The 17,118-nt window shown below is 37.6% G+C and overlaps 1 protein-coding gene across 2 annotated transcripts in view; it reads right to left on the reverse strand.

Moving 5' to 3' along the window:
* Nucleotides 1-17,118, reverse strand: part of cpne9 (copine family member IX) — a 157,331-nt gene that overhangs the window by 67,377 nt on the left and 72,836 nt on the right. For both annotated transcript variants that reach the window (XM_042003185.1, XM_042003183.1), the window contains exons 9-16: nt 16,179-16,283; nt 13,301-13,342; nt 12,938-13,013; nt 9,793-9,846; nt 9,543-9,604; nt 9,096-9,142; nt 4,545-4,726; nt 2,639-2,766 (exon numbers count right to left, since the gene is read on the reverse strand). In XM_042003185.1, coding sequence (XP_041859119.1) covers nt 2,639-2,766; nt 4,545-4,726; nt 9,096-9,142; nt 9,543-9,604; nt 9,793-9,846; nt 12,938-13,013; nt 13,301-13,342; nt 16,179-16,283 — 696 coding nt within the window. The remainder of the gene's footprint in view (nt 1-2,638; nt 2,767-4,544; nt 4,727-9,095; nt 9,143-9,542; nt 9,605-9,792; nt 9,847-12,937; nt 13,014-13,300; nt 13,343-16,178; nt 16,284-17,118) is intronic.

Below are 17,118 nucleotides of genomic sequence, written 5' to 3' on the forward strand. Positions count from 1 at the left end.
TTCATATTCCTTTTACAGCAAGGAGTTAGGTGAGAAAAACAAATGAATATGGTATACAATATAGCTTTTCCATTTTATTTAAATTTAATTTCTCTCTGTGTGTGTACTGTATAAGGAGCCTGTGTGTGTGTTATGGTGGCTTTGAGTTTTTGTTTGTTTTCAGGTTTAACTCCATATCTATGCCTTTTGCTGCTGACACAGTGGTATGAACATAGTGAAGGATTAAAAACTGAAAGTCGATTACTCAATGCTGACACGTAGAATGCAATGTTCAACACTTCGCTACCTAACAGACAAGGTAATCTACATTTTTCTCAACCAAAACATGGAACTTCATGTAACAGCACTTCTTTTTTTTTTTTACTTCGTCATATATTGGAAATATTTAACGATCATTAACTTAAAGTCTGTAAACAAATCAAACAAGCTCTACAGGTGCAATACTTTAGGAATGCAAATCATGGCACAGCTTTAACCCTGAAATACCAGGTGACAATAAAAAGATTTCTATTTGCCATTGGATGGGGGCATTGTAAACAAACAGTAATGCAGAGAAAGCTTATGCACCTGAAGAACATTTGGAAAAACCAGTCCAGTATCATTTAGAAGATTTGAGGGAAACATCTGAGACTTTATCAAAGTTAACTTTAAACTGAATGTTACCTAATTAGCACAGGCAATAACAAATAGCTTGCTTTTAACATTCAATGCTGCGTGCCACGGGAGATCACTCAGAACTCACCATATTGAATAAGACATCTCGAAAACATTAATTTGACTGAGTATTGATGCCACTGCTGTCTCCACAGATGAGTATAAATAGATTAAATGTGCTCTCCTCCTTTCAAATTTAATCTTTGATGGAGAACTTGAGCTGATTTGTTGGATTGTTTACTGCTTTCTGGTCATGTTATTAATTCAAGAAAACAAGAAAAAACAGTAGCTATTAAGATGTAAATTAAGTTTTTTAATTATGCACTTGAGCCCCAGTAAGTGTTTAAATTAACATAAAAATAGTTAAATATAAATATTTTTAGAGTCCTAGCCATTTTAAAAGTAGTGTGCTTTTACACAAACATTCAATTTTTATCTTAAATATATCTTGTTAAAAGAACACCAGGCTGCCACAAAGAAATGCCATAAAAGTCCACATATGTTCACATAGGTTCTTTAAACCTCAGTATTCCAGCTTTGCTGAAAGTAAAATGTGTTGTCGGACATACCATGGATCAAAACAGCAGACGTTTAAAAGATGAACTACATAAGTTTAGCTATTTTCCCAGTGATGTGCCCCCTATTGACGGCTAATTCAGCATCCATCGTGCATCCTACTTGTACTGTGAGATCGCTCCAGTCTGCCTTATCTTGACTTTTGTTAGATCTCTTGCTCTGTCTCTCCTTCTTTTCCTCTCGTTCTCTGAAAATGTCTTCTTGCGTTGTTTTGTTGAATCAGCCATGGTGCGCATTCAAATTGGCTGGTGTGTTTGTATCTGTGTGCTAGCGTGTGGTGCAGTGCACAAAGCAAAACTCAGCTGCAACGTTACCTGCTGACGCTGTTAAAAAATAGTTGCTTAGTGCGTTTTTTGTTAGCTACGGGATGCTGGACAGCGACGGCTCCAGAACTAAACATAATAGACGTCATTGTGCCATGAAAGAAGTCCAGAACGCGAGTTTTAAAGTTGTAAAGTTGTAAAGTTTCGTAATGTGTCTTTAAGATGTGTTCAAAAAGCCTAAAATGTACCATATTTCAACTGCAGGCCTTGTGGCCTCCACGCAATAAAACCAAACACCATTTAAAAAACTTTTCCATTTGCTTAGGACATTTTGCAATTACAACAGCAGACAGAACACATGCAAACATAAACAAGAATATTAGTGTTTGCTTTATTATTTCTTAGTTGTAACAATGTTCATTGGCAAAAAATCTTAAAATGCTAAAAAGCTTGTTTATTCAATTTAGAATTGAGTCACATTTGTAAGAAAAACAAGGCTTGTCTTCATTGCCTCCAATAATGACAAGCCTTGTTTATCCAATGAGGGAGATGCTGCCCCACACCACCCCACTGCCTCCACCAAAACATGTGTTACATTTTCTGGGTGATCTTTTCACACCTAGTAAAGATATCAACAACTATTTTTGGTAAAACATCCTATCATCCTGATCTGTCGTCAAGATCACCAAGATCTTCTTAAGAAACACACGTTCTGTGAAAAGTAAACATGTGGTATACACATTTATTAACAATTATCAGAAGTCATTGATTGATTTCTTTATTTTTAAATCAAACAAATGCAAAAACAATCCTTTGCCTAAAATAACTCATTAAATATGACTGATTTGTCATATTCTAATGCAGATTTTGAAGCAGAGTGGACGTGATTATGTGCTGATACAAGGCTTTTACCCTGTTTAATCCTCCCTATGTCAACTTGAAATCCAATATTTCATAAATGAATCCCTAAAATAACTGATTATGACTGATGTCACAGTTTAACATCAAGGCATACAAATAAAATATATATATTCCTCTGTTTATGGTGACAATAAGCCATAGTGGATGTGATTAATCAAGTGTACAAGAAATAAACTATTTCTCCATATTACCTTCTGTTGACACAGTCTTGCTTTCAAACTTACTTTGCCACTTTGTTGATAACAGGTGCAAAGTTAGTGGGTCCATACAGCTGCACTGTCCTCAGGCTCTGAAAATAGGCCTCCAGAACTCCCTCTATGCCCACACAGTTTGGATTGTCACTGTCACCACTCTGCAACACACAGCACAAAGATCCAGTAAGTAGTGTAGAGTAATACATGACTGGTACAATAAACATGAATCTATGTAGGACTCATAACAATATTTACAATATATTTAAACTTCTTTTCTTTTGCTGTGTACAGGCATGTTTGGACTGTATGAAAATGGTTAAAAAGAATACATACAGTGCAGCATTTTGACAGGGATTTACAACCTGTTAATCTGTAATATTAAAAAACAAATAAATGAATTAAAAGTCCTCAGTGCAAAACTTTAATAGTTTTAGTAACATAAAAGAAAAGTATTGCAATGTTTTGAAGGACATTTTTTCCCAGACCTTATTATGTTTAAAATAAGAATATAAGTGACCAGTGAACCAGTTGCTATAATCTCCCCTTTGTGTCTTCAGCGTGTGCTTATTAAGCTCACTGCTCTAACTTCACTGTTTTAAAATAGTTTGTGCATCCAGGCGAATGATAGGAGCTTCAGTATGCCTGTGGTTGGTTTATGTCAGCCTGAATAAACAGGGTCTATAAATGTCTTTGGATTATGTGATGACACTTCATCATGTAAATGCCAATCATAAACATGATAGGGACATGCAAACAGAATGTCATGCAGAGAAAGCTATTGGATTTGCACACTGTAAACAACTAAACTAAAAATAAACTGGGTAATATTCTTATTCTTGGCGAAAGTTCAAAGAAATCAAATATAATCTGTTTTAAAGGTACAGCTATGTGAAAAAGAGCAGGTTTTACATATAAACACATATCAAAATATATAAAAATTAAGTGAATAAAACCTCAATTAAACAACACCAAATGACAAATTATACAGAGATGAGGACTTGGGCTCAAATTGCACTAAAGTTGTATATAGACTAATCCAGGCAATTGTTTTTTTTTTTTTTTTTGCAGTTGCACTTGTGTGCCTGTCAGAAGTAATTGTGAAGAGAATCTGATCATTTTCTTGACTCTACTGCTTATTTCTTAATGATATCAAGGAAATCTGGAAGGACATGTACGGTTCTTAGCCAATTTTAACCCTCTGGGTTAAAATCAGAGATTTAACCAACAATTTATTGTACAGCACTTTGGTCAGTTGTTATGTTGTTTTTTTTAAGTGCTTTGGGAATAAAATGGTATAGTATGGTAACAAAAAGAAAATCTGTTGGGACCATTCCTGCTTTGTTTTTCTGCCTGGTCGCAAGTAAAATTACTTTTTTTCTCAACCAATCAAGGATTGCAATGTGTTAATCACCACCCTTTTGGGTTGGTTAGAGTGGTACCCCAACAGAAGGGTCCCGTTGGTGGTTCTGATTGCTCATGCCTTGGGCCAGCTCTAACAGCAGCAGGGTAAGTTAAAAAATCAAGGTGTTACATGGCTCAGTCAAAGTCCCAACCTTAACCTGACTGAAATGCTGTGGTGGGGCCTTAAGAGAGCTGTGGATGAAAAAAAACATTTATATATCTGTGAACCTCAATGAATTGAAGCTGTTGTAAAGAAGATTGAAAAGATAGACGTCGTTATCTTCAGTTTAACAGCACAGGTCCCATACGCTCAGCATCCAGAGATTTCTGACTTGTTACCCTCATCCCTCAGCAGGGAGCAGGAGCAAAGTGGAGGGGTTGCTGGGAGATTCCTGCTGGCAGGCAGATGGGCCACCATCTCAACTTGTGAAACCAGCTGTTGTTGGAGCTACAACTCCTGGTCCTAACCAACTGTGCGGATGTGCCTTGCATGTGTGATTTCACATGTTGGTGTGTATGTGCTTGTGTGTCTTACCAGTGGGAATGCGTGGGAGATTTTGCCGTCAGGGGGCAGCTTAGCTCCAAAGCCGTAGGCAGGAAAGAGCTTGTCACTGTCATAGTCCTGGATAATCTCTCCCACTGCCTTCAAGGCCATGGCATATGCATTCATCTGGTAGGGGCTCATATAGTGGAGGGATGTGGGCTGGGATGGGTTACCTTAGAAGACACAGATCATTATGAGGTGAGTAACAACATATTTCTATCTTAGTCTTAGGCTGATTTTCACCTGGGAAATATAAGACAGGATATATTGTTAGTGGAAATCCGAAAATAAGAACAATCCCAAGACAATACTCTTGATTTTCAGGCGTCCTAATTATAGGTGAAATCTTGGCTCAGGATGTGAGAAAAGAACAAAATAAAGACTAGTGGCTACAAAACCATCTGATAGGAAAGAAAACAGGGAAGGAAACAACATACTTCTTAATCTTTTAAAAATCAAAGAATCTTGCAAACAGCATCTAATGAGTTATTATTTCAGTGTCTTATAATACTGCTTAAGTAAATGAAAACACTATAATCACTGAACACATATTAGCATTGCCAAGTGTAACTGAAACACAGCTCTCTCGTCTTCCTTTTGGATAAGGTATTCTGGACAGTCTCCTCCAATCTGAGAGAAGAAGACACATGAGACGAGAGGAAGGTGTTGATTTGATAAGCCAAGGTAGATGCCACACTTCAACACACCCACTGACAATGTATTCCCCCACTAATCCAATCCAGCTTCCCACTGCACTGCAGGTGTACTATGTGCCTCTGAACACTGTAAATATCAAACATGTTCCCCATAACCTGTACACCACACACACGGCTGACTGCTTGTTTAATCAATAAGAATATGAATGTTATAATTTATTCACGGCAGCAGTGCTAATACCTTTAAAAGTTTTCAGGTCAAAGAGTAAGATCACGTTACTGTGTTCAGAGAACGGGAAACAGCTCATTTCACACTGAACTAATGCATCTTAAAAGCTAACTTTTCTATTTTTAAGAACTGTAGTTCAGAGAAAACTTCTGATAAAATGTCACAAAAAGAGTTTTTAAGTAACTCAACAGTGATGTTGACTCTTTGTCAACCTGTTTCGCAATGCTCCATGTTTGGCTTTGCTTTGGCTGAAAAACAGAAAAAACAGTTCATAGGCTGAAGTTTTGAAACTCTGTACTGTAGCTCTTTGACAAAAAGACTGAGAAAAGGGAAAAAATAGAAAAAGAAAGAAGAGAAAACTTTCCATTTTCTCAGAAACTGAAACGGGTTTGGGCAGAATATTACAGTATGGGTTTCAGGTTATCTTTTTTTAATGATTATTAGTTGACTATTTACTGTCATTAAACTTATGATCATGAAAACATGATCCCAGAGCATAGATTTAGTTACAAGCTGGTGAACAGTAAGATAATAAATACAATATATGTATTTGCCACTAAAAAGGTGGCAAATTATCTTTGCATTAAAACTGCGAGGTGAAAAAAACATAAACGGAACTGATGCTGTGCTTCTAATACTTATTATCAAACAATACACAATGTGGTGCAACGTGAGAAACTTCATTTTATTATATGTTTTACTGAATTCAAAGCTAAATTGTAAGCTCATTTAGATGAATGATGTGAGATAAATGTACTCTTCCCCATTAAAAAACAAACTATTTTTCTAATTTACATTTCATTGTAAAAACAAAACTTAAATAGTCTGCAGTTGTTGTTGTCTTTGATTCTTTGTTACCCACTACTTAATATAGGGTTAAGGGTTTCTGCACGTTAGTTAGCTTTACCTCTTCTTTTATGTTTTTCCTCCTTATTCCAGTTTTCCTTCTGTCTTGTCATTTCCCATCTTTTCTTTGCTAGATGGGAATTATGTTCATTTTAATTTTGTTCTAGGACCTCGTTGGTCTTGATGCCTTGGCAACAGTTGTTGTTGGTTAATTCATTCCTTAGTTCTACATATGCTGATCTCCAGTTTTCCCGAGTCTTTTTTTCAACACAACTGATAGTATACATTCATTACTTTCTACCCATTTTGGCCCCCAAAGGGAAAGAGGCGAGGTTCGCACTGGACAGTCAGGTGTCCATCACAAGACTACAAGAAAGACACACATCCATACACAATCACACTTTTAGGCAATTTAGAATCTGCAGATAACCTTCCAGTCATGTTGTTGTATTGCGGAAGGAAACGATCCAAAAGCATGAACATGGCCCCAGCTGAAAGTTAAATCATTAAAGCTGAGAAACAAGACCTGTGAGATCTATGATAAATGACGTTTCCCCTTCCCTGCTTAATTCCAGCCTAGGATTCTGAGTGTTGCTGGAGGATGTGACCGGCAGTATCAAAGGCACTTCAATCTAAAAGAACTAAAATCGAACAGCCTCCTCCTGCAAGTCATTGGTCATTTTGACAAGTGCTGTATCTGTGCTAAGAAGTGCTTGAAATCCGACTGAAAGCTTTTGAAAACCCTTTTCATTTGTAAAAAATATCAGCTGTTATAGCTATCACTATTTTCCAGAACCTTGGATTAAAATGCTTAGAAATGGGTGTGTGGTTACTTAAATGGAAGAAGTCCAAATTAGACTTCAGGTTCAGTTTGGGCCGGTGCAGTCAGGTACGCTATTTTGTGTGTTTCCATTATAAAAGGGGCCCATACAACTGAACCATACTCCATCATTTATGGACCCCCTTCAGTTGTAGGTCCATAGGAAAATGCTGCTGTACGGTTAAGGCGGAGTCCTTGGAATCTAATGATAAAATCCATTCATTGGTGGACAGAAAAATGTCACTGCCCACAACAAAAGCAAGCAATCGCGAAACAAACACAATGTTGTCGTTCAGTTCATAGTTCATTTGGATGTTGGAAAGATAATAGGATGCCTGCAAACAACAAGCCGGAGATCCGGCACGGTGTCGGAATACTTTAAGCTCTGAAATTAAACATCATTTACAACAGCGTTGGAATAAAAAAATAGCTTCACTGGCTTGTGAAAAAAACAGATAGGCTCAACTTGTCAAGCTTTGTCACTCACATACCACTCAGTATCAGGGACCTGCAGAAGCAAAGCATTTATTGCACAGCTTTGCATGTAGCCATTGAATGCGTTGGCTGAGGTAGTGTGAAAAAGTTCCAGATGGCTGAACCTTTGTCTCGCTCCACTTTAAAAAAAAAGAAGAAAGAAAAAAAAAAGAGCCTCATTGGCGCGTCATTAGTGCATGATGTCACTCAAAGCGCACAGCATAGAATTACACTGAATACATCTGCACCTATGGATTGGGCCTATTGTCATGGATACCCAATTCAGTTTCAGTACCGATACCAATATCGGATCGGTTCGTCTCAACTAGTCACAATTACATTTGTACTGACATTTTAGTATGTTAGGTTTTTGTGTCTGCTGTAGATGTTTCCTTGATGTTTTACAGAGTTTAAATAAGTTAAGCAATATTAAACAGGATCAGTTTGGATGAGCTCTAGTAGCCTTCCTCTAAAAGGAACTTATAGAAGAGCTGTGCAGGTTAGTTACTGAACATTCCTCCATGGTTCCTCTTTGACTGGATGTAGACGTTTGTTGAGTAATAAGGTAATTATGAAAACATCTGCGCTGAGCATCTGTGTTGCTCTGTGTGAAATGTGATTCATGGCGCTGAATGTATCTCATGATATCGCTGTTTCGGTAATGTAATTATAACGTCTGATTGCAGGCTGAGATTTGTAGTCTGACTTTGCTATTCATGAATTAAATGTTAAATTTTCTGTTATATCTGACGTGTCACAGCTGATATAAGGTGGATCCAATTTTAATCAAAAGTTGTTTGTGTTTTTTAATATAGAATAAAATGCTTTAATAATGCTTCAAATTAAAAAGTTACTTGATCAATGGGGCCTGCCCACAGCAATCAATCGCTTGACCTGTTACCGTGTCCTGGGACTAGCAATCATACTTTGCATTCAGAACTTGCGGACCAATCAGCTTCTTGCTGTTGAGTTATGGCTTTAACCGTCTTATTCACACTTTCTAACGTGATAAGTAGAAACTTTTAAGACCCACAATCACCTTGAAAAACTCAAGTTTACCATAGTTAAATGGACTTGTACTCATTTAGCGGTTTTCTCGTCAGCTTGATCACACATAGTGCTTTGCACTGCATGTCACATTCACGCATTCACACACACACACACACACACACACACACACACACACTCATACCCTGATAGACAACTGATCTTCCTCCTGAGCTACAGCTGCCCCACTGGTTACAAGAAAAAAAGCCAACAAACCAAAATAAAATAGAAAGCAGATCTTCAGGACTATAATATAAAATTTTATTCTAAAGTCAGTAAAGTTTCCCTTTTATCATCTGTGCATTTTATATGCTCATAAATTACGATAATTACCCAAATAATTGTCATAATTTATGTCAATACCCATAATTTTCCATTTGAACCGGTATGTTTGACCACTGGGCAAGTACATGTCAGTGGGCAAGTGTCTAAAAAAAGCTTAAGATCAAAGCATCTATTTGATGACATACCATTAGAAGCTGTGAAGTCGATCGCAACGGTGAAGTTCAGCTGTGTCCTGATGCAAATTAAAAAAGAACATCATTAATTGTACCAAAACATTTAACTGAGTCAGTCAGTTTACTTTGCTAATGGAGTGTTGAACAGTTGGACTCCTCACCATCTTGAAGGTTTTATTGACTAAAACAAACAGAAGCGGTGATTAAAGTGAATGGATGTTATTCATCCGTGGAGGGTTTCATGAGGTATTTACAAATTATATTTACCAACGCAAACCTTCCCAAAACCTAATTCACTCTGAGCAAATGAGAAGTTAATACAATGCTCACAAATGAGCTTTTGGGAAATTCAGTTAAGAATCCTCACACACATGCAAGCACACACACCAAGAAACAAACAACCAAAATGGCGGCTACTGACACTTACTGTGAGCTCGTACTAATTGTTATGCTACTCACCCTCCTCGAATGAAATCCACAAAGGTATACTCAGACTCCACTTTGAAGGACAATAGAGTTACCTGGCAAACACAAACACAGACACACAGACACACCAGTGAACGGTGAGAGGGACCAGGAAGGAAGGGAGGAAAAATACAAACTGCCGCCAGTGAGGGAGAAGAAGAGCAGGAGGTGATGATACCAATTTTTAAAATGACATAAAATAGCAACGAAGAGGAGCAGATGCAGGTCGTGCTGATGCACTTACAGTCCCAGAATTGATGTATTTCTTCTTCTTGCCTTTCTTCTTGGGATTTAAAACCTGCAGATGAAGGAAACAAGTAAATTAGGGATTGAGAGGACACTTGTAAAAACCACTTGAAAAGATATTTAATAAGAACATGAATAATTCAGAAGAACAACAACAGGCAATAAGCTGAAAGTGATATGAAGTTAATTTGAGTGTTGCCTGTGAAGGCCAGATCATCCATCCATCTCCCTTCTGTCCAATAAACATTGTTGGTAAATTTTCTTCTCTCCTTTGAAATATCATTAGAATTTGATCATTTCTTCATTCATTTGCTGCAGTCTTAATAGCGTGTTTGCTTAGACCCGAGCACTTCCCCGTTGATCAGAGTTTAATGAGCTGCAGCCTTTAATGGAGTTAACATTTCAAGAGTTTAATAGCTAGTGGCTTGGCATGTGGATGAATATTTTGTTTTTCCCGGTGAAATAGATGACAAGCTCTTTTGAATAAATGATTAGCTTTCATCTTTTTTTTCAGTCACATTGTGATTTAGTTGTGAGGCAAAACATCATGAAACAGAGATAAAAATAATTGTGATTTTTTTTTTTGTATGTAATGGTGATGTGTTGATGCAGAGATACTTTCTGTTTGAATATTAACCATTAATATGTAAAATAAAGCAGCAAAATTCATTACAGTTGTGCTGATGGAGATGAAATATGCAGTTCGTTCATTATATTTAGCAAAGTAAAATGTATTTCAATCACAGTTTCTTTCATGTCTGCACATGGCTTTTGCTCCATCTGTCACAAATCTTGAGAACTGAGCTGGACTGCTTTTAGTTGTTTACTGTTTACTGTAAAGTGCCCAAAGATGATATTTGTTGTGAATCAGAGTTACATAAATAAACTGAATTGATGTTTCTTTGATATGTGAATGGTCTATTTAAAGGGAAATTATGATTTTCTTGCCTTAACATCAAATGAAAGCAAAAGAAAATTGCAGCTGAACATGAAATAAGAAACAATGGAAACCACTTCAATGAGGAAACTGTCCCCTAGACAACCACCACCAGCACAACCTAGCATTAAAATGGGAGATAAAACATTTGTTTAAACATATTGCATCAACTGCTTAGAGAGTTCTTTAACTGTGGTGTTACTAGAAGCAGAAAAGAAGACTATTGTTTTACATCTTTTATTTTACATCTACACCACATTTCTTTTATTTTTCTGTCCTGTCTGAAACAATGAGATGAAAACAACACGGTTTCTTAACTTAATTGTAAAAATAAACCCAAATAATTAAAGATAAACACATAAAAACAAGACAGCTGACATAAAAACAATCCAACAAGTAAAATGAAATACAATTAACCCAAACCAGTTTAAACAAATGGGTCTTTAGTTGGTTTTTAACAAGCCCTAACAGATCTGTTTGCAGATCTGAGGTCCAGAGGGTAGCAAAGTTTAGATGGAACAATCTGCTCGAGGTGAGATCGAGGAACAACTAAGCACCTCTGATCAGGGGATCACAGCCCTGCTGCTAATACAAGGCTTCAGTATAACTTTTACATAAGTAGGACCCTAACCACACAAAGCTCTGAAGATGAGGACGAGGCTCCTGGAAACACCAACAATGTTTCTGAAACTGCTTATTTTACCAGTAGTACACACTGATTTGTTCAAACTGTGACATGAAGAATTCAGCATGTAAATTGCATGAGAGTACTCAGATGGTGTACTGGTTTAGAATAAGCATTCAGTAGGCATCCAAGCAGTCTACATTGCCTAATGTATCCCATAGTACAATGTGCTGCAGCGGCCACAGAACTAAAAATAAATATTTATTCATTAATATTTTTTATTATATTACAGCTGAATAATACATTTATGATAAGGATGTGCTTTACAAGCACTGAACGAGATAAACACACCTGTGCCGTTGTTTATTTCTTTTTTTTTACTAAGTCTACATCTACAACAACCAATTGTATTAATAAAAAAAAGAAAAAAGAAACTTTCCTATGAAGATGGAACCATTTCAAGAAAAGTGTGCATCCACACAAAACCGGTAAAAACGCTATAATATTAATGCCAGACCTTCAAATAGTACTGTAATGCTGCTGCACAAACACGCCAAAAACAGAAGAGGCCATTAAGCGTACAGGTTTGAGTTATGGTGTGGTGGTTAGCACCGTCGCCTCACAGCGGGAAGTTTCTGGTTCAAGCTTCAACTGTGGCTTCTCTGCAGTTACTCCAGCATCCTCCCACAATCTAGCTTGACAGACATTTCTAAATTCTCCCTAAGAAGGAGTGTGTGTCCAGGGATTACCATGCCTCTCCCCTAATAGCTGCCACCCTTCTCTGCAACCTTACATTACTGCATTGAGTACACTGGACTGGTGGCTGGAATGCATATGAACTTGTGCTATGGTGGAGAACTGAAGTTAAAAGGAGACGTGTGCGGACTGATGACGAGGAGATTTAGCTGTTAAATTCATATCATCAGTAGCTTCTGCAGCACAAGCACAACCCTGTAATCGGCCATTGTACTTTGGGTTATTTGATGACTGAGGATTATTTTGGAGTTATTAAGTTATTTTCCCCATGGATAATGTTCCATAATTAGATTTGTCAGACAGAAAACTATTAAAGAGTAGAATACACAGACATGTTTTTCTGTGCTCTTACATGAAAACTTTTTCAACTGTAATTGGTTCCAGCAAATATGGACACGTTTTCAAAGCATTTTATATTAATGGTCAGTCTGTGTTGCAGCAGACGAGCCGCGACCGTCTCAGATGGGCAACATCTGGTTCCTGCATCTGCACCAGAATTCTAACTATAATGTAATTTCGTTGAGAAAAAACTTGAAATTTCAGGATGGGGATCATCTTGCTTTGAAAAACTGCTCAGAAAAATCACTGAGTTGATTTTGTTGGAGCAGTGAGAATAACATCTTTGGAATATTTCTCCTACTTATTTTAGAGCTGCTGTTTTTACAAAGTCAATTTCTTTCCTTCAGATTAGACGACATAATTTAATCCAGTACAGGTATGGCAAAACTTTTACAGCCTTTGAAGGGTCTGCAGGAAGAACCTCAAAAGCTTAATTACATAGAATGTTAACAGCAACAAAACTGTAAGAAACATGTTGTATCTCACCTCATAGACATTGAACTGGTTTTGCCCTCGTGACAGCTCTCTGTAGCTGGTTGTGAACTCTCCAATGAAGTCGTGTCTACAGACAAAAAGTAACACCCACACAGACAGACAGGCATGAGCACAAATTTCATGATTTTCTCTCCATGTATACATCTTTTTCAATCTCTGTTCCTATCAGTCTCCTGGTATCTGCCCAGTCTCTCTTCTTGCTGTAATAACTTTTTGCAAAATAACACTCTTTTCACAGTCTTCAAAGTCTCACCCACAGAATGTACACACGGTATTTAATTTCGTTTTGACATTTTGGAGGTATTGGTGTGAATCATAGAGCTGTAGTGAGTGAATATCCTCAGATGCTTTTACCTTCCATCTCGATCCCAATCATAGACGTCTACCTTCACAGTCCTGAAAAAAAGACAGAGTATCTTATGTCTGAGTCTGCTTTTGACAAATTTTCTCCTGTCAACAAAAACAACAGCGAGTTCTGTTTTTAAAAGAAAAAAATCTTTTCCCTCCATCGCAACAGGAGCACACAGAATAATTACACATTCACTGAATAAATAATGTCCCACAGAAAAAGACTGTTGGCACAGTAGGAACAGGTTATTATGTGAACTCTATGCTCACATTAGTTTCCAGCCAGTGGGAACGATCAATTTCGTATGTAGGAGAGAAAAATGAATAAAAGATGTCAGGTTTGCATGCATTACCATGGACGTAATTGTGGTTCCATACGAAGAGCCATGTATGCTGTATGTTTCTGGGCTGTGTGACGGGAATGGCACTTGTTTGGGTTAAAACGTTTCAGGTTAGTCAAAACCCGTACCACACTAGTAGAGAAGCTTTAATCCTAACACATTAACCATAAAACCAACGTCACATTGTAAATGTACTCTAGACTTCCAGTGAGTCTTTTTTTTTTACAGGATGTTTTTCTAATCACATATTAAATAGAGTTAGAGAGGTCATCTTTCATTTGCAGAACTTTAGCAAAATCAGGCGCATCCTCTCCCAAAGCAGCATGAAAAAAAAAAAAAAAAAAAAAAACAGGTCTATGCATATATCGCATTCATGCTGGATGCTAATACCATTTCAGTTTGGTTTCCAAACAATTCCCTAACAATATTTTCATTGATCTCAGCTCCGCCATGTTTTCGAGCGACAGCAAGCGTGACGCTGCCAAGATGGCGATGGTAAGAACCGCCGAACAAGCTTCACTTTTATTCTTCAGAAACCTACGGGTGCCCAACATTTTATTGGTTCAATGGGGAGGGTCCGTATCGAACACAATTTGTTTCGTATTTTCATAAATGTCCAACAATACATGTCTGTCATACACGCATCACTAAATTTTACCACTATGGACTAAATAAAATACAGGAAATACTCAGTCCAGCAAAATTGTTGTGGCAGGATCTAGGCAGGACCCCCCTCCTTGCTGCCTGCATGTGTTGCGGTCACGGTTGCCTAGAAACAGACGCCACATACTGGTGCTATTTTTTACTGGCCAACGCCTGCACCTTTTTAAAACGTTCTCTGCACCCGATACTCCACCACGTCCTCACAAGCGAAAACACTTTCATCCTTGGCTGGACAGCATCAGTGGAGATGTTTGCAACGCAAATTGTAAAATGTGTCAGCGCGTGTTTTCAGTGGCGCGCGGTGGACTGTCTGACATCAGACATCATGCATCAGGAGAGCAACACTGGAAGCACGTAAGAACACAGAAGACTAGAATGTCAGTGTCCCAGTTCTTCACCCCCATCATCTCCTGAGACTGATCTGGTGTGGGACATCATGTCATGATTGATTCATGTCTGCAATTTAGGATAAAGTCAAATGAATAATTATTTATTTAATATACAGTATATTAGCCATTATAAATATTATATATATGTCCATTTAAAGAAAAAGTCAGACTAGTGGATTAACAGTTAATAAATAATTGTTCAGAGAAAATGTTTATTTTTAAAATATAACTTTAACTTTAAAAGTTACATTATATTTCTCAATGTATTTAGTTTATATTTTATTCATTGTTGCACGCTCCACACAAACAGATCTCCTTTAGTTACTGGTGCTACTGCCACATGGTAGATTATACAGTATCTGTTTAACTAAGTTAAGTGATTGTGCAATAACTAAATTGTGTGCATATGGTATTTTGTTTATGGTATGAAGGGGTAGGGCCCCCAAAACTTATTCTGCTTAGGGCCCACTGAAGTCTAGAGCTGGCTCTGTGTGCAGAAATAGAAAATATTTCAAAATTTCACAGGCTTTTGAACACCACAGTATACATTATTATTGACATGTTTTCTAGGCAAATGTCCTCAATAGACCTGCTTTATTTCTAAGAGCTGCAGGCATGGGGTAAAGTTAATTTTGTTCTTAGAAAGAGCAATGTGTAGTTTAATGTGAGGAGCTAGCCTTCAAAAAATCTCTCTTCCTCAGTTAGAGCTAAGAGGTTAATGGTTAGCTTTTTTTAGCATAGAGGTTCAAGTGGATAAAAACAGCAAAAAGTGTTATTTGGATGCATGGTTGCTCTGTCTGTGTGCACCAGCTCGTGTCAGCTGTCTTTACTCTCAGACTGCAGCTCTGATCCTGTTTCTCCTTGAACATGATCTGACACTGTATGCTGCATGTAAGCTGATTCAAGTCAAGCATTACTTGTTTTGGTGTTACTTCAAACTGGGATTGCACAAACAAGGTAAATTGATATCTGTTCTTTCAGTTTTCATCCCTCAGATAAAAAGCAATGTTCATTTTTTTTTTTAACGCCAGATGCAATGAGGTATTGATTAGCTTTCAAAAGGCTGACATGAAGCGTCTGACAAAGATTGAATATAAGACACGATATGAGTGTCTAAAAGCAGTGAAATTGTAAGAAGAGGGTAGTATTTCCAATTCCTACTAGAATAGCATGATGCATGTCTGTATGTGTATGCACACCTGAGCCTGGGCATGGTCCAGCCTAGTTTAGACTGTTTAACACAGCGCTGTGTGAGAACTGAGTCAGTCTCAATAACACCAGTGCTGGTCCCTGAGACACCACGACCGACTGCTGGCATTATTCTGACCACCCCAGTAACCAGGATGTCATCCACTGGGAAGCTTACCTTTACATGGTTGTTTGGCCAAAATTGGCCAACCTATTAGTATTTATGCAAGAGTTTAACAATGGTTGTCTGAATTGAAATCACCACAATATCACATAATGAGGTTGTGGAAGATCTTTCCTGACCTGTCATAGTCGCCGTTGCAGAGAGCTCTAACAGGGATGGTGAAGGACTGCCACACTGGGTTCAGTGTATTCTTGATCACTTCTGTCTTGTGGCAGATGGTGAACCTGCCAGCAAAATACCAGATGTGAGGCCTCCAAAGGGAATAAACATTTCTATTATACATCATAGCTGTAAAAATAATCCCACCTCCCTGATACTCCTCTGCAGTTCTGCCAAATGCTGTCTGCACCAGGTTGTTACATCAATCTTATAGCTGTTTTATATCTTTAATAAGTTGCTTCATAAAGAAACAAGTATCACTGGATGAATATCTGAATGTAAAAGCCACTGTTTTTCCAGCGTAATGCTAACAGAGTGATCTTCCATTTCAACTGCATCCAACTTTTCTGTTGCACTTGCTTATACCACACAGCACCAATGGGTCTGCTTCTATCACCATTATCTTTGAGTGATGACTGCACTTTGGAATAATAGCTGAGGGTTATGAGCAACAGCCTGATCCTGCAATCCCCACAGCCAAAACAAGCCGCTATTACACAGTTTGTAATAAACGATGCACTGGTTGTGTTCATGAATTTTGGGCATAAAGCTTTCAATCACCATCAAGATGAGGATGCGTACATATTTTACTGTACATGCTCATGGCTAAGCTAGCATTGCTCATAGTGCGGTTTTGTATTACTGATGATTTTTTTTCTTTCTTTCTTTCTTTTTGTAATAATGACAGTGGATTCATGCTGCTCTTTAACACACACACACTGTATAAAATTATATCTAGAAAATATCCCTGAATGGCCTAATAGCAATCTTTGATAAAATGCTACCATTTTGCTATCAAGTTGCTAATGTTTATAGCAACCCCTCTTAAGTTTCTCTTTTAAACTATTAAAGTTCTTTATGCTATTGTCTTTTTGACCACCCAAAGCACTGGCTCTGAGA

This window comes from Melanotaenia boesemani, chromosome 13 (genome assembly GCF_017639745.1).
Source record: "Melanotaenia boesemani isolate fMelBoe1 chromosome 13, fMelBoe1.pri, whole genome shotgun sequence".
Classification (NCBI taxonomy): domain Eukaryota; kingdom Metazoa; phylum Chordata; class Actinopteri; order Atheriniformes; family Melanotaeniidae; genus Melanotaenia; species Melanotaenia boesemani.